This window comes from Apteryx rowi, unplaced genomic scaffold, assembly GCF_003343035.1.
Source record: "Apteryx rowi isolate R43461 unplaced genomic scaffold, aptRow1 scaffold_87, whole genome shotgun sequence".
NCBI classification, from domain to species: domain Eukaryota; kingdom Metazoa; phylum Chordata; class Aves; order Apterygiformes; family Apterygidae; genus Apteryx; species Apteryx rowi.
The window spans coordinates 787,052-811,830 of record NW_020451171.1 but is presented as its reverse complement, the minus strand read 5'-3'; the positions used below and the strand labels follow the sequence as shown (position 1 = coordinate 811,830).

At 39.1% G+C, this 24,779-nt stretch overlaps 1 protein-coding gene across 6 annotated transcripts in view; it reads right to left on the bottom strand.

Annotated features, from left to right (window-relative positions):
• Positions 1 to 2,841: 2,841 nt before the first annotated feature.
• Positions 2,842 to 24,779, bottom strand: part of PIK3C3 (phosphatidylinositol 3-kinase catalytic subunit type 3) — an 81,738-nt gene continuing 59,800 nt past the window's right edge. For all 6 annotated transcript variants that reach the window (XM_026090674.1, XM_026090675.1, XM_026090672.1 and 3 more), the window contains 2 exons: positions 11,128 to 11,253; positions 2,842 to 3,626 (listed from right to left, as the gene is read on the bottom strand). In XM_026090674.1, coding sequence (XP_025946459.1) covers positions 3,612 to 3,626; positions 11,128 to 11,253 — 141 coding nt within the window. In that variant the 3' untranslated portion in view covers positions 2,842 to 3,611. The remainder of the gene's footprint in view (positions 3,627 to 11,127; positions 11,254 to 24,779) is intronic.

Genomic DNA, 24,779 nt, shown 5'->3' with positions numbered 1-24,779 from the left:
TTTTCTTACACATGTTCAAGGCCTGGGTGCAGCAGGGTGATAGCTGAGTGTTGACTTGACTGACCTCAAGACAGATAATTCTGCGAGCCCAACTGTACGGCAGGTGGGAGAACACAGWCAGGAGCACCACAAATGCTGTACAATGTGCAAACTGCACTAGGGTGCTAATGACCTTCCTCTACATGGGTCACATTACAAGGCACTCCGCTCGTGTATGCCCAGCCTGGCGCTGCCAGCCCCTACAACCGTGGCTCCTGGGACAGAAGGCAGGCGCAAGAAGCCACCTGCGCACTCTTACCTTAGGGCTGGAAGAATATAGTCTGACAAATGGCTCTTTTTTCCTAGCTGTAAGGATGCTTTCTGCCCCTCATGCAACTTGGAAACATACCCTTCCTCTTCCCCCTCTCTAATAAATAGACTTTCATTTCTCATTTCTTCCTGTTCTTCCAAACATGTAAAACAAACTAGAAATGTTAACCTTCTTCCTCACATGAAATAGTAAAAGTTAATTCTCTCAAACCCCTTCTCTAATGAACAAGTTGTTCTCATCAATCCAAAAAGCAATCCACCCAGCCAGCTCCTTGCATCCCACCAAACCTCACTTTCCTTCCCCACACAAGCCAGACACCCAGCTTTCTTACCTTACTCTGCCTTTTGCYCTCCATATGCCTTTCCCCTTTTGATATCTGCAAGATTACTGGTCAGCCATCTGTAATGGAAGATATCTCTGCTTCCAYTCCATTCCTCTCCCTGACTCCCATTCTCCTACAAGTCTGCGTAAAAGTCAACACACCATTTAAAATACAGACGTACACTTACTGCAAAGCATCTAGAGTGAATGCACAGWGTGATAAAATAAAAGAACACCCTACCAGCCCAGTCCCTGCAGTGTCTCTAGTGAGCTGACCACTGGAAGGATAGAGAGGAGTCAAACTGGGGCCTCAGCTCCTTTAGGGAGTATGGACAAGAAAAAGGTAGTGGGAAGAGGTAGGGATTCTGCCACTGATGGGCAATTGACACCTCTTGTGATACAGAGGCTCCAGCAGCAGCACAAAACCCCAGGAAGGACAACTACTTCCACAGYACATCTTGTTTCTCCTCCTCCTCCTTGGGAGCAGAGCTGATAATTCTTACCTTGCTTTCAGGTTTGCATCTACGTGTCTTGCTAGAGAATTCAGTCTCCTAGCAGTAACTCATCTTGCGTCTCTTTCAGGACATATTGCCTTCATGTCTTCAGCTATGCTGTCCTTGAACCTAGCCAAAGGTGAAGAGGCCTCTTGAAAATTATGACTCACAGATGATGAAAAATCCACACAGAGCATTTGATTACAAAGTGCATCTTCATCCTCTATTTATAAATAGATGTATAAATACATGTGACATGCAGGATTCCAGGAAAGCCAAAGGTTCAGAGGAATCTCACAAAAGAATTAGTGGAGAAGTCCCATAGTCTGTTCCATGCAACCCTCTTTCCAATGCCACATTCAGAGGTTGTCTTGCATGAGGAGGAAGCACTGCTTCATCCATCAGGAAGACAGTGGATACTCCATCAAGTGCTGGAGTTAGCATATGCACCAGCATACTGACATGCAATTTTCAATGAACTGCCAGGACAGTCTGAGGACAGTTGGGTATTTTCTCAGTACTGACAGTAAGAGAAAGAAGGGGAAAGGAATAATAAAAATCATTGCTTCATCAAAACAACATAAGCTCAATGACCTGTTACCTGTTTGAAGGTGGAGCAAAGGGTAGACAAGCTGGTTGGTTTGCCTGATGCATACGCTTCTGTTCTGAAAGTGTCAACATATTGTTCATGAACCTGCCCTCCTCTTGGGTACTGCAACACAGTATTCTCTAGCTACCACAGGACTGTCAACGAGRCAAAACACTCATGTGCAGTGGGGACAAGAACAGCAGTGGGTTCCAGGAGCCTCTCCTACCTCCACTATCTTCTGAGCACAACCCGTGCTTCCCACCTCCCAATCCACACCTTCTAGAAAACAATATTTCTCACTTAAGCTAGGCTCTCACCCCTGTGACAAAGATGACCCTGAGGGCCATTATCTCTGAAATGGAAAGGGGGCACGTAGGTTCCCCAAACCTTTTAGTCCGAATTGCTTCTTTGATTCTCTTCACAAAGGTCACAGAGCCCATACAGCTCCACTGTATTTCTGMCAGATGAACCAAGATGGAGAAAAACCCACGCAAGGAAAGGGTAATTACTGCTTCTTCAGAGGGAAGCAAACTGAAGACAGCAAGTACTACTGTGGTTCCTCTGGGCTGTTGTGTTTAGCCAGCTAACACAAGCAGTAAGTAACCAGGATAATATACATCCTCTAAGTGGCAAATAATCAGAGGGGCTGAACCCAGTGTTGGGCTTAACTAACAACTTTGGGTAATATACTGAAATAACTCTAAGGGTCCATTATAGCCCTAGTGGATTTTCTTCCATCAAAGCCCTTTGGRTGTTGGTCAGCAGAAGCACAAAGCAAGCCTGACTCAGGAATATCAACCAGATTCAGACCAGTCCTTACCTTTATAATTGGGAGGGCTTTCCTCCCGACTTAAATTACTGTTATTAAAAAAAAAAATACATGAATATAAGAGCACCCTTTGAGGAGATCCACACATTTATAAAGAGCTAATTACATTGCTGATCATTCGAAACAGATTCATTGTGAACTCAACGTGTGGCACAAAAGTAATTTCTTTAGTGGCCTTATTCTTGCATCAAGCAAACTGAATACTTAAAATCCTTACAGAAAATCCAAGAGTTATGAACATAACCTTCTAGCGTGCTAGGTTTCAGCAGGTAAGATTACAAAGACAAAACAAAACGCCTCAAGACTGCAACAACAAAGAGTTTATTAGAGTCAAGAATATATAATCACTGTACAGAAAACATTCAGAGTTAAAGTGTGAAACACTGAACTGCTCACTGTGCATTCTGGTTGCTGAGCCTGTTAGTGATGATTTAATTGGCTGCCTACAGCTGGCTAACTTATCAGCAGTTAAAAACATTTTTGTAAGCAGGGAAGATATGATTGTYCTTTCTAGTCTATAACATTGCCCAAGGTAGGAAATAAAGGATCATATGAATTATATTTAAAACTTATTCAAGGTACAAAGGGGAGGAGAGGAGATTGCCATAGTTTTGTGTTTTTCTGCACTGAGGAACTGTAGCCTTTCTGCTGTATCCTGTACACAGCCATGTTCAGTACAGCAATAATTTCCATTTTTAAATAAGAAAATATATTAACAGGTACAAGAGTTTACCATTTAATGCCAGCTTCTTCCAGTTATCTTTGGCTTGGGAGGAAGTTGCTTACTTCAACCTTTATGGCTCAATTATTTTCACCAGAAAGAAATGCAGTAATATCTGAGCCTAAAGGATGGTATAAACAAACATTTTCCTTTAAAACATGGTTATTTTTAAGCCTTCAAATGACGTAGACTCAAAAAGCTGCTCTGTCTCCTGAGCTCTCAGCTCTCCAYGCTACCAAATGTGCAGCTTTTGCCTTCTAAAGCTGTTTGGGAAAGTCCACAAGGTGCTTGAGAAATCCTCTTCATCACGTGCTGAGGCTCCTTTCCACCTCAGGTAGACGAAAGGCTTATTTTCTCCAATACTAAAAGAAAACAAAAAACACAGCAGGACATTCATTCAACCTGGTTTACTCACAGAGAACAAAAGTTATGTGCAAATTGAACTTTGGGTTTTAAAACATTGTAAAGTGCCTAAAGGCACTTTACTCACCTGATTTTCACAACCCTTCAGCAGAACCAACAGCTGGGAAACCAACTCTATCTGTCACTTGACAAATAGTTAATTCACACAATCCTGCTGTTACGTTTCCCCTATTTTATTTGGCATGCAAGATCTGCTCCTCCAGCAGGAGGAACAGCACAGAAGCTCTGTACTGAGGGAAAGAAACCACAGCTGCATTCTGGATTGCAGCAGCACTGGGAGAGGAATGCTTAGAGATACCTAAAGCCAGTTCACCATTACAACTTAAACTGAGTTCACTCCTAAACAGAGAGCCACAAACCATCAGTATAATCCTAAATCAAGCACCTACATTTTAGCACCCCCCCCCCCGGTTTCACTTTTATATCACTACTTAACCTGAGCCCAGGATGCAACTGACTCAACTTGTAAATTTACAAGGAAAATAAAATAGGAAATTAGTCACTTCAACTGGAGATTGTTTCTTTCCTCTGCAGGGGGGAAAAAGAAGYTAAAATGAAAATGTCTCTCTGGGGAGAAACGGCTATCCAGTCTTCACCAATATGAACTGAAATTAGTATGTGTTTTTTCTCCTCTTGAGAAGTCTTGTACAGTACTACCAACTTATATTCTACATGCTGAATTTACTTTGAGACACCAGTTTTTTGATAACCACTAAGAGAGAAAAAAAAATACCATATAAAAAGGCCTGTGATATGTGATTAGAATATGTGATTAGATAACAGATTAAAGATACACGGAAAAACTAACGTAAAGGCTTCATAGCACGGCTTTGAACTGAATCCAATTTACAATACTGTTACAAAAGAAAAGTACCAATCRGATGCCAAAATATACAGACTGCTTTATACAAGAGCTTTATTTACTACAGAGCGACATACTGAACACTGATACACAATGCTTACTAAAACAACCAACCTTATTGAAAAACTCTTAACTGGTGGAACAGACAGCATAGATTGTGTGTGCGAGTGCTTGCAGGCCTATTTTGGAGGCAGTAAGAATAAATACATACAGATAAATAACAAACCACATGATGAAGGGCATTTCAAATGAAAAATTGCATGACTTAAGGCTAATCTGCTGTTTAAGCATGCATTATAATACCTAAGAGCTTTTTTTTTTTTAAGACAATTTTTAATACTTTTTAGAGCAAGGCCATTGACAATTCAATGCAGCATTATATATGAAAAAATTGAAAGCTTCAATTGGCCATTGTGTAAGATGACCACTTTATTGCAAATTCAATTATGCATTAATTGTTCATTTGTTCAACGATTTACAGACTCTGTAAAGACTCCAGCAGCAAGTTCTTAAAAAGAAGGCTGCCTCAGACAAAGAGTAAAGATAATGATTTTGACTAATGAAGTACTAAATATCACTGAAGTGCCCTACCTTGCTTGTAATATGTACAGAACAGACATTTATTACATTTAATTCTGATGGATTTTTTTGGTAAGGTTTTTCTTTTTTGATGTAAATAGTCCTCAAATTCTTGTCAACTGATGATTCACTTCTGACTATTCTTCTTGTATCCTCCTCATCTTTATAAGCATTAAATACTGTTGCAGGGGGGAGCCTGCAAGTGTAGTTACTTACAGAACATGAATAAAGGCAATAATCTCAGCTCTGAAACTAGCAGAAGAATCCTGCATCGTGTGGAGCCAAGAGATGCCTTAGGTACTTACGAAGCAACGCATTACATTTTAGGTCCCTGATCCCAAGAGGAGAATAGGAAAGCCTGAAGGACATAGCTGTCAAACTCTATAGCACATGCAGAGGGTTCAGCACGTCAGAAAAAGCAGTTCCCAAAGCCTCCATGCTGGAGTCCAACGTCAGCCAACTGGAAGGGTGAAAAACCTGAAGCAAGACAATCTGAGCAGGCCTACGCTGGAGGCTGTCACATCTGCTTTCTTGTTATCCAAAGTGCAACACTCATGCGAGCAGAGCTTGTGTTTTAAACTCCCAAAATATGAACGGAAGATGTGATGTGTGCCTACTGTTATAGCCTATGGTTCAGAACACTTACTTGGAGCTAGAAGCCTTGGGATTAAATTCTTGGGTATCTTTATTCTGAACAAATCTGTCCTGTGATTTTTAAAAGCAGTTGTTAAGTGCTGAAAGAGTCCAGCAAGAACAAGTCTGACTGGAAAAAGAAAAGGTCACCTAAATCAAACCCATAAACTCTGACTTACTAATACAGCTTCACAAATGCAATAACAATTATCTGGGAGAGTCTGGCAGTCACCTAAAAACAATGAAGTAAAAAAATTATGTCTAAAGGAAAAGGAAAAAAAGGTGAGTGTCAGGATGCAATTAAAAGAAAGGTCTATGCACCTATCGGATGCACTTTAAAATTTAATCTTGTATCTTTGCAATGACATGAGCACTGTTCTTTTTAAACCTCAATGTAGATGCTAGATATTTTTCACTTTGCTTATGATACTACTGCCCTACATCCTGCAATCAAAGCAACGCACCATGACTGACAACACATGCAACATTTCCACATAATTACACTTCCCTTTTTCATGTGAAAAAAAGATCATCTCTATTAAATATATATGCAGATAAAAATGACATTTTTACTGCTTATCCTGCACTATAATGCTGTTCTTGAAAATAAAATTTTAGTTTACAGCAAACAATAAATTAGGTGGAAGACCTTTAGCTCAATGGATAGCCATAAAAACTGTTCTCATCAGTTTGTACCAGATTTTGATCAGCCTTTTGAAAAAAGGAATAGATTAAAAAAAATACTGACACTAACTGGCTTTTGAGATCACAGTTTCATTTTTCCTCTGAATTCCACGTCTTGTCATGAGACTAATACTTAAGGCAAACAGACAGTGTAATATCTTAAATCCCTGATAAACACAAACTAAAAGTGTCAGAGCGCTTTAAGGAAAAAAACATTACAGATTCRGAGATGAAATGAAATGCTTTTGTGAACACAATTTTATTGAACAGGGGAATTAAACATTTTATAGTCTTACAGTGGTCTATTGTAGGACAGCACATACACATGTGGCTGAACATTTCATTCTTCATACTACAGCAGGGATTTTAATACTAGAAGCAGTGGAGACAATATTCTTCCACTGCCACCTCAGAGCATTATCAAGAATCAGAGATCACTTGAGGTTGGAAGGCACCTCTGGAGATTGTCTAGTCCAGGTCCCCCTGCTCAAAGCAGGGTCAGCTGGAGCAGGTAGCTCAGGACTCCAACCAGTCGGGTTTTGAGCATCTTCAAGGATACTCCACAACCCCTCTGGGCAACCTGCTCCACTGTTCTAACACCCTCACRGTAAAAAAAGCTTTTTCTTGTGTTTAAACGGAATTTCCTGTGCTTCAATTTGCACCCATTGCCTCTTGTCCCATCACAGGGCACCACTAAGAAGAGCTGTGCTCCATCTTCTTGACCCCCTCTTCTTCCCCCAAATCAGGTATTTGTACATATGGATAAGATGCTCCCCACAAGCCTTCTCCTCTCTAGGCTAAAGAGTCCCAGCTCTCTCAGTCTCTCCTTATGTCTCAGATGTGCCAAGCCCTTAAATCATCTTTGTGGCCCTGTGCTGGACTTGCTCCAATAGGTCCTTGCCTCCCTTGCAACAGGGAGCCCAGAACGGGACACAGCACCCCAGATGGGGCCTCACAAGTACTGATTAGAGGGTCACCTCCTTCGACCTGCTGGCAATGCTCTTCCTAGTGCGGCCCAGGACAGCATTCACCCTCTTTGCTCCAATGGCATACTGCTGTTTCATGTGCAATGTCGTGAACATCAGCACATCCAGGACTTTCTCTGCAAAGGTGCTTTCCAGCCAGTTGTCTCCCAGCCTGTCCTGGTGCACGAGGTTATTCCTTCTCAGGTGCAGGATACAGCATTTTTGTTGAGCTTCACAAGATACCTTTTGGTGCATTTCTCCAGCCTGTCAATGTTCCTCTGAATGGCAGCACAAACATCTGGTGTATCAGTCGCTCTCCCAGGTTTGTATGGTCTCCAAACCTGCTGAGGGTGCACTCCATCCCATCTTCCAGCTCATTAATGAAGATGCTAAACAATATTGACCCCAGTATCAACCCTGGGGTCCACCTCTAGTGACTGGCCTCCAGTGGACTTTGGGCTGCTGATCACAACTCTGAGTCCAGCAGATCAACCAGTTTTCAATCCACCTCAGTGTCCCTTTATCTAGTCCATATTTTACCAGTTTGCGTATGAGGATGTTATGGAAGTCAGTGTGGAAAGCCTTGCTAAAGTCCAGATAAATAACATCCACTGCTTTCCCCTAACCCATCGTGCTAGTTATTTTATCATAGAAGGCTATCAAGTTGGTCAGGCATGATTTCCCCTTCATAAATACATGCTGACTACTCCCAATCACCTCCTTGTCCTTCATATGTTTGGAAACATTTTCCAGGGTAATTTGCTGCATCACCTTCCCAGGGACTGAGATGAAGCTGACAGTCTTGTAGCTCCCCCAACCCATCTTCTTGCCCTTCTTGAAGACAGGAGTGACATTTACTTCCTTCCAGTCTTCAGGAACCTCCCCCGACTGCCATGACCTTTCAAAGATAATCAAGAGTGGCCTTGCAATGAATCCCAATCAGGCAGTCTGTGGCAAACAGACAAAACGTTGCCCATGTTGGTCTGCCTGCTAATCCTGACCCATAAGCTCTCAGCTGGCTCACTGTTCGTCCCCAGGGAGAACTCCATGCATTCCTGCTGCGCTCTCACATAAAAGGCAACTCCCCCTCCTCCAGTCTGTTCTTCCTAAAGAGCCTGCATCCATCCATGGCAGCACTCTAGTTGTGCGAGATGTCCCACCACATCTCTGTGATCCCAATGAGATTGTAGCCCTGCAACTGCACACAGACCTTTAACTCCTCCTGTTTGTTCCCTATGCCACGTGCATTAGTGTGCAAGCACTTCAGAGAGACATCCAGTCATGCTGATCTCCCAGAAAAGGTATGAGGAGCTTTCCCACAATGGTGTCCTGTAGGTACTTATTTATTTTTGTATGCTTCAAGTGGGCCCCCTTTCAGCCCTGTTTTGTTGATTAGGAGGTTTCTCTTGTCCACATCATCCTGCACCCTTTGCTTGCCAGACAGATCCACCATGTCCTCGCTGGATCATGGGTCATCTCCCTCCCCTCCCCAGTTGCTCCTCGTTTAAAGGTGTCCTCACCATGCTGGCCAGCCTGCTGGCAAAGTTGCTTTTGTCTCAACTTAGTCAGGTGGATTCTGTCTCTCCCTAGCAGTCCTCAATCCTCAAAGAGGGTCCTATGGTCATGAAGACCCAAATTTTTGTTGTTGACACCACCCACAGGGTCCATCTGCTCCTCCTTAAGGCCCTTCCCCCTCACTGGCAGGACTGTGGAGAAAACCACCCAGTTTTGACACAAGTAGTCAGTGCTTCACATGCTCCAGGTCTCCCCTGAAGAGCAGCAGGGGGTAATAGTCTAAGGGCTGGACAAGCCATGGCTGACTTTCCATAACATGCTTGATCCAAGCCCCCAGTAAGTAGCAAACCTTCACAGTCTGCAGGTCAGGTCAGCAGATGGGGACTCCATCCCCTAAAGCAGGAAACGTGTGGGAATCTCTCTCTACTGTCATTCACTGCTTCCTTCCTGGTGCTGCTGCATGGCTCAGAGTTTGCTGGCTCAAATGCTTTGTTGGACAGAGCTCCCAGCCCCTCATCTGTTATCAGTGCACTGGATCTATATCTGCAGGTGGATCAGGAGCCATCCTCCTGATTCCAAAAATCACAAACTTCCAGCCTTCACCATCCTGGGAGTCTCCATTTCTCAAACTGATAAGCACAGACTGCCTGCTCCTCCTTCACCACAGTTGGGGGTTCAGGCTCTTGTATCTGCAGGGTCTTGGAGAAGATGTAGTCAATCTCTTGTCAGCCCTGATGTTGTGCAGTTTGCTGATCTCCTCCTACAGCTCCTTTACTTGGTGACACAGATGACACCACCACACATCTCCTGTGARTGAAGCACCCATCTCCTGCTGTCCATGCCTCATCAAGAGGCCCCAGACACTCCCTGCAGCCCCAGACCTGCAAAGCTGTCTCCTCCCTGAGGAACTGTCTGGGTTGAGGTCTCCAACATTACAATGGCTGCTGGAGACTCTGCCTTGTAGAGCGTTGCCACTGTTGCAGAGGACATGGGTGCAGAGTTCCTGGCCTCCTTCTGCACACCCTGCTGTGCAAGCTGCTGGGTCTGTTAGTTATCAAGATAGCCAGCTGGAATGCACAATTCAGAATACTGCACAAAAGGTTTATTCTGTCACTCAGTAGATATGTCTGCAGGAAGTCTACCAAAGGTAGGAAAAAAGGCAATTCATCCTCACTCATTCACTTCAAGACCAGAAGTTAAGGAGTTCTGGATCCTTCTTTCACAGAACTCAGGCTTTCCAATTTTCAGGTCTTACACTTAGGAATATAATGAGTAACTTCCCACCAAAATGACATAATTATATGGAATAAAACAAGTTAACCTCAGAACTTAGAGCTTARCTCCCCAATTTTCCTCCAAAAAGAGTTCAAGGGCACATTTTAAAAGCTCTCTTGCTTTGTACTGGGTAACCCTGTTCCAYGGCTTCAGAAGCAAACAAGTCTGGAGCCAATGATGAATGAAGAACATGCTCAATCTCAGTTAATCAATTTAAAACCTTATTAAATCCTAGATGAACATGCAAAAATCTGACCTCCTTTAAACTATTTTTATTAATAGCCCTACCTGACAAAATACAATCACTGCAGAGATATTGGTTTAACATACAAAAATATCCACTTATCTAGAACAAACAAACAAAAACCCTCAAACGATTTATATTTTAGAACAAAACCTGTTATGAAATCCATGAAATGCTCAGATCTGGTTCAAACTTTCAGATTTCTCTCTTACTAGGCACAGCTATTAWTCAAAACATACTTATCCAAAATACCTTAGAGAGAATGTTTGCTAAGGTTCTTCAAGGAATTTTGCAGCACCACTGAGGGCCTGCTCCCCAGTCTTGGCAGCAAGAACGCTTTGAACTTGTTGAATACAAACTAAAACATCACAGAATCACAGAATGGTTGAGGTTGGAAGGGACCTCTGGAGATCATCTAGTCCACCCCCCCTGCTCAAGCAGGGTCGCCTAGAGCTTGTTTCCAAGGGTTGTGTCCAGATGGCTTTTGAACATCTCCAAGGAAGGAGACTCCACAACCTCCCTGGGCAACCTGTTCCAGTGCACTGTTACCCTCACAGTTAAAGAAGTTTTTTCTCATATTCAGACAGAAAACATTGTAAACAATGAAGGTAAGCATTGAACCTACTGTTTGCCACCTCTCATCTTAGTTTTCAGAGAGACCACCAACTGAGAAGCTACCTCACCTGTGCAAACTTGTGTATCTGCTCCACCACAGCTGCAAAGAGGGCATGGACGCTTTCATCAATTAGACTCTGCATATAATGTACAGCTTCTTCATCAGAGAGGTCCAAACGAAACTTGTCTTGCACCTGGGGCGGGGGGAAGAAATGGGAGAAATTCATTTATGCAGGAAAAAACTCTCACCAGTTACAATATATACTATTATAGTTCATCTATATAGTAGCTGATATCATGACTTCAATTGTGGAAATTTAATAACGAATTAATTTACTTCTAAATTACAACACATCATTGTAAATTCACAACTTTATATGAAATGTCTACTTTTAAATCTATACTATCATGAAAATGAAAAAGCTATTAAAAATTTTGGTGTTTTTCCCCCTCATCTTCAGCTAATCATTTCAAAGTCCCAAACCAGAAAGTCAGAGAAATACCTGGACATACCAGTCTAAACAGAATTAAAATGCTATTTTAAAGCATTAAAAGGTGAAAAGGTGAAAAGGAGAAAAGACTCAAAAGTCACTCTGCAAGAGCAAATGCCAGCTTAAAAACAAAACAAAAAACAGAACACCCCCCAAAACCCACACCTCTGACATATACAAACTTGAAAGACTCTGGATGAGCCTAACAGTTTCTGAAAGCCTTCATTCTAAACTTAATTTCAGGTAAAACTGTCTTTTGGAAATTGCAAGGCAATTAAGTAGAGAATATGGAATCAGAGGAAATCAGTCCTGTCAAAATTGATCTTTACATCACAGGTAAGAACTTGATCAACTCCGATTACATCTGCCATCCATGAACACTTGGTTGGAGACACTGCTACCCCTTACATCATTTTTTCTTCTGACAGCAACATATTTTAAATACTGTACCAATATTTTAGATTTGTTTTGCCTGGTACTTGCAATTTGTATATGAATTAAAAGCTGACAGCACTATAATTAAGAATAAAGCAACAACATCTAAATTTCCTTGTTTCAGCCTCAGGCAAAGCCTTGATCCATGAATATTTACAAAAATACAGTGAATGCCTTTTTGCGAATTCCAACCAACTCCATGGCAATTGTTCAGGACTACTCCAGACGTTAGCTCGCACAAGCACCTTTACCACAGACATTTCTTTGGTAATATTCAAAACACACACAACCAGCAACAGCTTAAACAGATCTACAGAAAAAGATCTTGCTTTTCAGGAACTATGTTATTTTTAAATGGGAGGAACCCAAGTAAGTTTGGCAGACATACCTTATCCCTCACATCACTTATGAGAGGTAGATTCATAAATAACCACTTTGGATGAGTTCTAATAATCTGAAGTACAGATCTGAGGAAATGCTACAAATACCATAGCATCATTTCCTAAGTTTTCAGAAGATCTGGCTGTGGAGCAAGGTCTGCATATCAGGAATGGCAAACATTCAGATTCCTTCTGAAAAAAATTTAGGTTTCTTGCATAACATTGATAGCTTTGCGTGTTCAATTTGGAAAACCATTTGTGCTATTCAAGAACTCGCAATGAGTCCATGACTTCTCAGAAYAAAATTAAGGAATTTAAAATCCCAGTGTTCTCTAATCAATTCTAACATATAACTTTAAAATTCCTAGCCCCCTTGCAAAGTAGTGCTGATCACAATTGAAAAATTACCCAGCAATTTTACATTAATTGCAGAAGATGAATCATAGCTAACTAACCACTTACTTTATGTTCATAAGATAAAGTTAGAATGGTGTGAGCTCTTCTGGAAACCATCGTGTCCATCTAATTCAGTCCCTTGCATAATAAGGTATAGGTATAACCGTATGAAGTGGTTTTTTTGCATCGTCTGTAACTTCTGGCTTTATCGATGAAAGTATCTTTTAGAGTTTTTGTAATGAAAGAGAATCCATCACATCCTAGGTAAGTTGTTCCAATGATTAATCGCCCTATTTAAAAATCATGACTTATTTCCTATCTGAATTTGTCCAGCTTCCATCCCAAACAGTTGAATCCATTAAAACTTTTTTACATTAAAGAACTGCCCATGAGAAATCTTTGTAACAACTATCTAATGATCTAAGTCATTTCTTAACTTTCTCTTGATTAAATAGACTGATTGTAAGACAGAATCAAGTCTTTCCTGAACACTTTCCATTTATTTATTTTTTCAAGTATTGGTAAAAATGCTAGACAAGTTATTTCAGCAATTCATAATAAGGTTGTATTACTGAGATAATACGAACTGCTCTTCCCGTTTTTATCCTTCCTATGCACCAAGAATAATGCATATGCAACCACCCTCTGTAAGAGCAAAATACTCAAGAGATTTCAGTTTATCATTACTCATCATCCTTTTCAAAGGAAATGTATTCCAGAATATCGCCCTTTAGTGCTACAATAAAAAGCATAAGTTAGCCTGCCAAGTATGGAAAGATAACACTGCTTCATTCAAAATACAGTTATAACTGTTGATGTGCTTGAAGTAAGTACAAATTGAGTTTTTCCTCAACTTCCTCTCAAAAAGAATTTTGATCAATATGAAAGAACAGAATAAGCTGGAAAAGTTCAAACTCTCAAGGAAGCAAGCAACAGAGACAGAATTAGAAAATATCTCAGCCTAATATTATAGATCTTTCATCTTCATACCAAACATGATTAGAAGAGAAAGTTTATTTTCTCCCAGAGACATGCTTAGAGGATTGACAACCAGTAAAGCACACAGTAGAATGCAACTGAATTTAATGAGACTATTCATACACTTATATTTATGCACAAGCTTAATACCTTCCCAAATCAGAATATATAAGYCTATCATGTTTATTTTCATGCTCATGGAAAAGGTGATGCAATGGGTATTCAGCAAAATTGCTAACTGCAGTTTCAAAAAAACCCCACACCACTGTAATGACAAATTCTTTTATACAATTCTGGTAATCAAGCACTTAAGCCCTCTTCTAATCCATTCATACATGAACATCTCAGAAAGTCTAGGAGCTACTAACACTAAGATGCTGCCTTAGTCATATGGAATTAATGGCTATTTAAACTATTTACCACCTTCCCCAGGAACAGACTGGCACGCCGATAATACGTGGAAAGAAATTTACCCACAGTTAGAACTTAAAATAAGTATGCAATTTAACAGCAGGATCAGAAGCTGCTGACAACTACATCTTTGCATGCAAGTTTTTCAACAATTAAAAGCAACTGCTGCAACCTGAGAAGAAATATGGCAAGATGAGAAATTACTTCTTGAGCCGCAACACCAGCAGCAAGATTAATATACACTGAATTACGGTTCTTATAACAAAACCAATAGTAATTGTTATTTGACAATTTGTTATTGCAAAGCAAACCATACATTCTGAAAGCCAATAGTTTCTCACAGAGCAGGTGCTACTTAGCAAGATTTCTGTATGGCGTTTAAAAAAGGAAGCAAATTTTGGGGTCATGTTCTGATGAGTTACACAATTATCTCATTATAAACACTTAAGAATGGCCATCATGAAGGCATTTATTTATAAGTTTATATGAATTATTTATACAGAAGTCTCACTTTAGCATTTTATTAAGTAACTCTTCTTTGTTTGCTGTTAGCGTCATTTCTCATTGTTAGTCAAAGAGAACGGAAACATACTGGATCAATCTATTTGAACTTTTGCTTTGTTTCCAGAAGGGAAAATTTTAAACCTCACACCATATACACACAGTAATTTTAAACATATATTCCATTAGGTCTCAAAATAGTAGAATTTGAATGTTTAAGGATGAAAAGGTTGGATAAAGAACTACAACATCGATGAAAAAATCATGACATTCCACCTTAAGGCTTAGAGTTGTCCACTTCCTATCCACCTGCATAGTGTCTGATTTAGTAATAAATAGAAGGTTAAAAACAGCAACTCAGTTGCATGAATTTGTATGTCTAGGAATTTTGTCATACCTCAGTTAATCTGAAGTGTCCTGTAAGAAAGCCATTGATAGTCATCATGGCACAACTCAGTTTTCCAAGACAAAAAAAAGTCAGAATGAGAAGGGGAAGAGGCCATGAAGATTAAGCAGGAGGGACAGTTCAGAAGAAAATACCGGGGGTAGTGGGGTGAGAGGGAAGTACTGAAGTATTAATTACTTTGGGCTGAATTGATAAATGAAGTATATAAAAATTAAGTACCAAAAAGAAGCAGATCCTTACTTTCTGCAGTCATTTAGAGAAAGGGAATTCAGCAAGGTAAGAAGTCAAGAAAAGGAATATAAAAGGAGTATTCTACAATATAACCAGGAAGAAATACTACTTTGCACCATGATTATCAGATCTAAAATTAAAGGCTTATCAATACGTCGTTAAACTCAAGAAAAAGCATTACAAGAGGAGGAACTGAAGATTTAGTAGCTCCCCCACCTTCCCCAAGTTAAAGGCCCAACACAGGGTGCAAACACACCACAATAACATGTGTGCGTGCGTTTTTAAATGCAACTGAAAGATCTTTATGCTTTCCATCACTGCTACCCCCAAGACACGGATTTTCCAGTATCTAGGGAGATCACAGATTCAAGCATTAACTAAGAGATCTTGTGTTGCACAAAGACAAAAAAGCACCTACACAGCAGCACTCATTTTTAATATGGGCTAAAGCTGTTTTTATGCATTTTAGTTATAATGAGATCAGAGTTTGCAGCTACGTTATTATGCTTTCTCGAATAGTCTAGGCGCGAGTTTTAAGGTGTCAGCATATAGGAAAAAAAGAAGAAAAAGCAGACATTGGTTTTAACTACATTTTTGCTTTAAAAGAACTATCAGGCCCCAGTCAAAATGAGAATTACCTTCCCCTCTTCTAGCCCTCCAAAAGCAGTGTCAAATGGTCACATCATCCATATTTTGCAGAAAACCCAGGATACTATTGTAACACAGTCTGATCAAAGTAAACACTCACTTGTATCCCACATCCTCATTTCCGGGCTAGATAAAAGAAGTCCCAGACTATTTGTTTATGCAAAAACAGAACACAGAGATGGAGCAAACTTATTCGATTAGGGCATGAGGCTGCAGGAGATATTTGGCTATTTCACAGAAAACACTAATACCTCCCCCCCCCCCACACACACCTCTTTTAAAGATAGGAAATTTCAGAAAACAAGCTTTTAGGTCTATTTACATTTCATGTGATAATTCACTAGAAACAAGGAACCTGCAAAGTTAATTCAGGAGCAAAGAGACTGTAACATCAACCAGAACACTGCAGAGCATTAACTGCAGATAAATTCATACTTGATTTTTGCTTGAAATGTCTCCAAGAACTCAGAAGACTACAATTTTTGAACGAAATAACATCAAGTGTTTTGTACAAAGTTGATTTCATTGAATACTCCCAGCCATGCCTCCCCCCGAATGCTGTAGTACATTATAGAAAGCAGAACAGCAATAATGAGGAGAGGAAAACCTCAAAAAATGTCCAACCATCATATTAAAAACTGCAGTTAAGCATGTAAGGTAATAGAAGGTCTATGTTCTTCATACAGGTGAACTTATGTCCAGATTATCCTTCTCCCTTTTGGTAATTTTGTATTTTTGGATGCATGATAGGCCTAGGATTGAGGGATCATATACCATTTCAGAAATACTACTAGTGCAGTTAAGTGCACTTTATTGCAAGTTTTGAGATTTTTCACTTACACTTTGCTCCTTAACCACAACCTCCCCCATCTCCCTCACCAAACAGTGGAGTCATTCCTCCCCCCCCCCCCCCCGCCCATCAAGTTTGATCTGCTGTATAATACAAACCATGGCTATCCTTGTATTAAACTCAGGAATTTGTTTTTGATGAGCAAGCATCTTCTAAAATGGAGTCAACCGTGAAGCATTCCCCAATCCTATGGGCAGTTCTCAAGATCATTGCTGAAATGGTACCTAAACCGGATTATTAGGTACTTAAGGTTCAACATTAATACAAATATTTTTAGGAACTCTCATGAAGCTTTTTTACACTTCTCAGGGCAGTATCTGTACCCTTGCGTCAGGGACATCTGTAGCCAAGCTTTATGCAATTACTGAAGAAGACAGTAACACATTCGGAGCAAGCAGATCACATATACATGACAAGCGTTTCTCAGGCAATCCTATCGATACTTCATTCTCAGCCTAATTGTGAGTCAGTCATTCTGAAGACCGCTGGCTGCTGTAGTATCTCTGCTTCCAGCAAGATTAACCAGCACCGCTCATGTTTACTGTAACTACTAGCAACATAATTTTATCACTAGAATAAAGGATTGCTCCTTGCGAAGTCAGCTGCTTAAGAGAAACTTCAGCATCGCTTTTGATTGGGTCATAACATGTATTGAACATAAGCATCCCGACCATTGCTAAAATTTGAGGTAAATCATTTAATAGCAGAATAACAACGTTTAGTGAGGTTTTCATGATTATTTTTACTGTTTTGCCCTAAAATTGTTACCAGTAGTCAGCATTCAATGTTCAAGTAGCACAAATAGGCTTTAAATTCTTGGCTTAATCTGTATCACATTTCATCTTTTTCAGCAAAGGATTTTGTTGCTTTCTCCATTGCTTGATTGCAACATGTTCCAAACAACACATTATACAAACTACTCAGATGCTCTATTTGCATGAATATTTGTATTTATAAGGCCATTTCGACATCAGCTGTTGTTTTCAAGACTTTCATTTGAACAAATCGCAGTTTCTAAACAAGCCTGTGTAGGTTTTTGTAGCACTTTTTTTTTTTTTTTTTTTTAAATAGAAGCCAGTAAAAACATTAGTGAACATCTCTAAACTGAACTTCCACAAAAACAAGGGTTTCAGCCTCTGCATTATGCAAAGATGATACTGTTCCAGCTCAGAATTTCATCATTTTGGCGAAAAAACTTATAGTCAAATAGACGGCACAATAAGAAATAACAGGAGTAAAGGTGTGTTCTCACACACAATTCACTTTGAGATTTATTCCGCATCTTTAGATTTTGAAATGAATTAATACACATGCAAAAAAATCAGCAGCCTAGAAACAGAAAAGCTGGGTGTGCAGCTGCAGCATTAGTACCCAAATGGACAGAAAGATGAACGCCCGTTGATGCAAAATAAGCTCAATGCTAATGTGAGTTTTTACAAAGAATAAACCTGTCTCACTTCCTCAGAGCAGGAAGTAAATACAAATACTGAAGCAGAACAGACTCCGACCAAGTAAAACTGAGTTTCTCTCACACAGGAATAAAACTAAATCTCCTCTCAGCACTAATAGATCTCAGAAATGTTTCATAGCTCCATCTTTACAAACATTGCTATTTTCAGACAGCTGAAGAGGGACAGATATCTACTGCTGCCTAAGAAAGCATGTCAAGCATTAGAAGTCTTTTCTGTTTCGCTAAATTGTGAACTCAGCACTTAATTATCCATTTACTGACTCCGGGGGAGGGCAGAGAAGGGAGAAAGACAACAGGGAGTTTTACTACAAACCAAATGAAGAGACTGGCAAAATTCCTCATAAATTAGCTCAGGCTTAGAAACAAGGTAGCTCAGAAACTCTTTGTGAACCTCAAGTCAAATCACATCCCTGCTTCAGCTTTTCTGCCACTAGAACGGGACTCATTTTACTTTGATATGTTCAAAGTCAAAGCAACAAAAGGAAACACACCTCCCTCTCCCTTCCTGCCAGTTTCCAAACATTTCTACCACTCATTTCTTACCAAGCGCAGYGAGACCTAGTTAGCGTTCGCGTTGACCTGAAAACACAGAGGGTGCTCCGCTTTGCAGGAGGAAAATTCTCTACTTTGCAGAATCATTTAGAATTAGCCTTTTCCTGCCTATACCCAAAGGGGTTATCGAAACTGCAAAGGGCTCCTTCACAAACAGCAGCTACCCACCGCTTGCGGGAAGCCAGGTATTTGCGCCATACACCTTCACGATAACCTCGCGGATAAGTGAGGCGTTTGCAGCAGCATCTCTGCAGCACCTTCTTTAATCAGTGGCCATTTGAAACAGAGTTCAGTCAATTAGAACGCTGTCCTTTAACGCCTGCCGAGTTCTTTGTGTGCCAATGAATCACTGGTCCCCGATGTTTTCCAATTTAAAGGTCAAATTTGCTATGAAGGACAGATACAAGCCATCTGGCTTTCCTGYAGAAAAATCAAAAAGCGCTTCTTTTTCTTTTTGTGAAGAAGCGATAAGGCTGAATACATTCGCTACATCTGAAGAGCAATGGGCTACCTCTTCCTTATGCAAAATTGGCTCTATAATTGACTGCAGATTTGAGTCACTGCTACTTGAAATTATAGCACGGGCTAAATTAAAAAAGCAACAATTCGCAATTAGTATTGCAGCTGCACAGAAAAAAAAAAGAAAAAAGAAGCAGAAGTGGCAGAAAAAAAAGTGAGGGATTGGCATTGTATTATCAATTATGCACTGACAAGTCTGTATATACAGATTTTTGCCCAGTCTTTTTCCTGAAAAACCTGAGAGGTRTAAAAAGAGAAGTGAATAGGGGAAGCTTTAAAAGCAATTACCTCAGAGGCCAGAGAAAGGGAGAAGCAAACTGTGGAGAATCTTCTGCTACTTTTCAATTGAATTTCATTTTGTGACATTTTTGAGCCAAAGTGGGTTTTCAAAAAAGGCCTAAATCAGACAGTGTTGTGAACCATGAGGTGAAGCATGCTAGGCTGAGCGACAGTTTTCTTTATAAATAGTAGGAGAGGGCAAAAGGAGGAGATGAAAGGGACCCTCTCCCTAAAAAAACAACAAACAGAAAACCCTAGTTTTAAATTCCGTAGCTATTTTTTGTCCAAAAAAAAAAAAAAAAAAGGCAAATGCTTTACCATTAAACAAAACAGCAAGAATTTTAAGAAGGCTCCTAAATCTCAGGGCAGGGGGTGAAAGGAGAAGGGACAATTTTTGCGCAGCTGGTAATCATTGTTGCCTGTTTGTCTTCTGTTGGGAAAAACAGATTGAAACTGGACTGAGGGAATCGAGAGTCACTAAAAAACAAACAAACAAACAAACATCTTCCTGCAATTAAAAGGTAGTAGCTAATCTAGTGAGATTGGGACTACACGTTGGAGGTGGATAGCTGGTTGAGATTAAGTTTTCTATACACACTGACAGAATAATTGTGAAATTTGAAAAACCAGAGAGATTTCATTAATTTTTTCAGGCCAATGCCAACAAACTCATCTTTAGTCCAATTTTAGGTGTGAGAATGCATCATTAAGGTCAGCACTGATTTAATTTCTGAACACAAATATTATGCAAAACAAGTGAGAAGGTACTGTCAGATTTTAATAATTTCTAAATCTACATCTTCATTTGAAATCATTGGGAGTTTCTGGTACTTTAACACTGTCGGGAAGAAAATGCACATCGTTTTCTTTCACTGATAAGTAACAAAACAGAATACAAGAAACAAAGCCATACAAAGTGGCAAGTGTTATTTATTTAGAATTATTTTGCTCTATCCATCATTATCATACTGCATGACTAGAGATGCAATTTGCAAGTTTTATTTTTTATTTAGAATATGCATATTCTTGAAAAAATTAAACCTCACTCAGGCTTCAAAAATTCGGTGTATTACTTTCTGAAAGTTGGGGAAAGGGGGACACCAAAAATATTTCCAATGCAAGGCCTGACTTGGTAGCCTGTTGTTACATCTTACCATACTCTTCATCATCAAGCAGGTATTTCCTGTCACATAAAACACCTCCCTGACTATCAGAAGTAAGAGGGAGGCATTAGGTTACTTTGTAAAGCTGAAGGTTAGACCGGAACCCAAGCTAATATCCAACAGCAAAATGTTTCCACTTTGAGGTATCAAACTGGTTGTAGAAGAAAAATCTTTCTTAATTCATGTCAAAGAAGTCCATAGAAGTTCACAGATCTTGTTCAAAGGAAACAGTTCAGCCAGTGAATGAATTAGCTCAGAATACATTCATTTTAAGTATGTTATTATGTGACTTTTTTTTTTAAATATGGTTAGGACAAACCTATATAAATGTAGTTGGAAAAATTTATACCTGCTCATAACGGCAGTATAGGTGCAACTACTGAAAAATTCCAAAACTGAGGGTCACTTTACTGAAGAAACTTTTCGTTAAAATAATTGATGCAAAATACTCCTTYCAATAAACCTTTCTTGCTTTAAAAACAAAAAAWAWATATATTTTTTCCTACCATACACATTTCCTTGTAGTTTAATCACAAAGCAATAAAGCAGTATTCTGATTTATTATCAAGCGTCATTAAAGGTAACCTGTCTTGTTGCCTCAGGGACTTGCCTTCAGCTGCGTTGGAGACTACGGCTTCACTAGCCCAGCAGCCCACAGAAACAAAAAGTGAGTATTGCTACAGCAGCCATAAGGAAAATGCCCGCCGTGAACTTCCACCTACACTGATAAGCAGGATGCCTTCTCAGATTAAAAAGTTTGTAAATCTCCACCTTTGTCCTCCATGAAAGTGATATCATGGTTGAGATGGCTATTGACTTGACTCAGACAAAGGTAATTTAATTTTACAGGTCAGTCCAAAATGGATCTGTAGCTAATTTGAGTCTGTTGAAATATATATAGATTTTTTTTCTTTAAAGCATGGGGGGGAGTGGGGGGGGGGAGAAAGAAATCAATTGAGATGCTGAAAACATTTATTTAATTTTCCAACACAAGGTATACTATTATCTTGTTAAACGACTGAACAAACTTGTCACTCAGCCCAAGGGACGCAAGACACCTAGTTCCCTTTTTATTACTACTAACAAAGCTCATAACTGATTTGAGACAGGCTATTGGGCATTTAATATCCAAAACAGTTTTCTCAAACACATTGTCTGAAAGTCAGCAATGACATATTCATCTTTCTGCAATGGATTAAGATGATTCTGATGCTGGACCATTTTATAGTCAACTTGCTAAAAAGCAACTGTTTATAGAAAAAAGAAATCAATAAACCAAAAGCAGAGAACTCCTAAAAATAATTACTCTGATGCTTTGAACATAGTTACATGCATCTGGCAGGTCAGAAAGTCAACTTTATAGAAGGGTCCTCTGTTCACCTACTCTTTAGAGATCCCATTATAAGGTATAATTTTTGCACAAATTGTGTATTCAAAGTACTATTCTTAAAGCAGAGGACCAAACCTGAACAGAATATTCTTTGGAGTTATAAACAGCAGAACTGTCAAAAACCATGAAAGCTTATTTAAAATAATAACACTTTGGGAAAGGTCAGGGAGGGCTGTTGAAAACTGTACAAGATACATACAAAAACAACATTTATAAACAGCTAAAAAAAATTGTTATTTTTCTGGTAATATCTTCCTGTTCATTTTAAAGGAACAAACACACTGTAAACAGAACGTGAGAAAGTAAAATCTTCAGTATAGTAACTGTATCCTTTTATAATACTTATTTTGCATCGAATTATTTTAAGATCTTTGCTTTTCCCAAGTGGAACAACGTTGGAAAACACTGAAGCCATTTGGAATTCCGTAGCAGAAATATGTGCCTTAATGGTTCAATTCTAGCTCTAACATTTTAAAGCTTCTAAGAGAATAAATGAATCTGAACCAGTCAAGAGGTTAAAAGTCACAATTCTTCAAGCTGCAGCATTGTCAGAGTTCAGTATCACAATAATAAATTATTACATTTGATCTAATATCRAACTGTCATACAGCAAATAAGCATATATCCGTTTCTTGCAGAGAAGGCACTATTACTTATAAGGGAATTGAGAAATAACCATATTGATCTAACTCACAAGTGTCAGAACTTCCTTTTAGGTTTTGCTTTCTCCCATGTTCTCCATTTCGATACAGTATAATCCTGCTTTACATCATTGGGATTTTTACTACTGTATATCACTGAACTCTAATATACTTAAGTAGCTGTAGAAAAGAATTCTTGGCTTTCAATTTTGTACTGTATCTCGATTTGCTATTTCAGAAGCTTACATGGGAAACAAAGTAAGAGAATTTTCTAAGTGCCTGAAATACTCAAATGTTGCTATATAAAACAAAAAAACCCACCCTTTACAAATATTTTACAGAATTTGACAAGCTACTATCACTCATTATAGAAAACAAATAGGGAAAAAYCTCTGGACAATGCTTCTATGAATTTTACCAACATAAAAGATGATGCCAAGATATTAATAAGAAGCAAGGATATTGCATCTTAATTGGCAGTGAACACTAGGAGACTGTGATATAAAAAAAAAATATATATATATATATATATATGTCAGAGAGGCTACAAGAGAGTATTCAAGGCAAGAATGAACAGTATCACGGCAAGCAACAGTGAACTCTTGACAGAGACGAATGAGATTAAAGTAAGCAGCAAGTTTCAAACTCAATCCTGCAAACATGAAAGGACCAACACCTCTGGAATCCAATGAAACTGTCAGTTTGATCTCTTGATGACTATTTCAGTCAACAACAAACATTCCAAAATTGCCCCTGCAATAGCTGTAGACTGCCTCTGAAGCAAAGTTTTTTTTTGTATTTACTGAGAAACTGTTAGACTTAAAATAAACTGACTTCTGATAAAACAAGCGCATACTTTAATCTCTCCCACGATTTGCCGTATATCTCTTTGCAGACTTTGAAATCTAAGAGGTTTTTTTCCTCCCCATACTTTATCACTGAAGCAGAAAATGTACTGTTATCCATTCTGCAATAGGAAGCCAGAAGCAAACACATTTTCTTTATAAGGAAGAAATTTGTAGAAAGGTGTTGCATGTATACTATTGTTCTTTTGTATACTATTGTCTCTTGAGTCAACATGAGATTTTGGTATTATTCTTAGAGAATTCAAGAACAAACGTAGTTACTCCCCTCACCTACAACAKGGGAAAGAGTGTTTCAGTTTTCTAATTCAAGTCTGTATTTTCCAAGTTCTAGGCAAGTAACCTATTCAAACCTAACAGTGTTTAGGGACAGAGATACATTGTTCAAACACTGTTTTTCATATGGAAAAGAATTAGTTTTCAGTTTCATGGGGAAACAATTGGGGGTGGGAGGGCTGTCATCTTTTCCACAAAATACAGCAGGGTCTGGCTAGCCTTTCTGGAAATGAAATTGAATGACACATGATCTCTTAATATTAATTTGGAACTATGAAATTCTGAACAGAAATGCTTATATTCTCACAGGACAGAAGAAAGATTCTGTTAGAGTCGGTCACAATTCATTTTTCTTAAACTCTAAGAGAATTGCATTAGAACATGAAATATTAATTTAATGATTCTGAATCTTTGCTTTCACAGCATATTGAAAGCACTGAATACCATCCTATTTTAGAGAAATTACACTGCTCTTGAATAAAAATTGCACTGAGCTGATTTCCATTGGATAGTCAGGCTCCACAAAGTCTTCCGCAGAATTAAAACAGATAGCCTGCACTGTAAATCAGGTTTTAAAAAAAGCCAAGATTTGCCTAAAATGCAAGCATAATGAAATCAATATGAACATTTATCGTACTCTTAATGTCAACTATTGTTAAAACATCAAACAGAGAAGAATGAATCAGCCTTGTGCAGAGGGACAAAGCTAGAATTAAGGGACACGTTTCACAGAAAAYAGAAGTTCGTATTCACAAACACAGACTTCTTGGTGAGGAAGATATAAAACCACTGCGAAAAAATCATCTGAGACTTGCAGGATTCTAGACTAGCTAGAACAA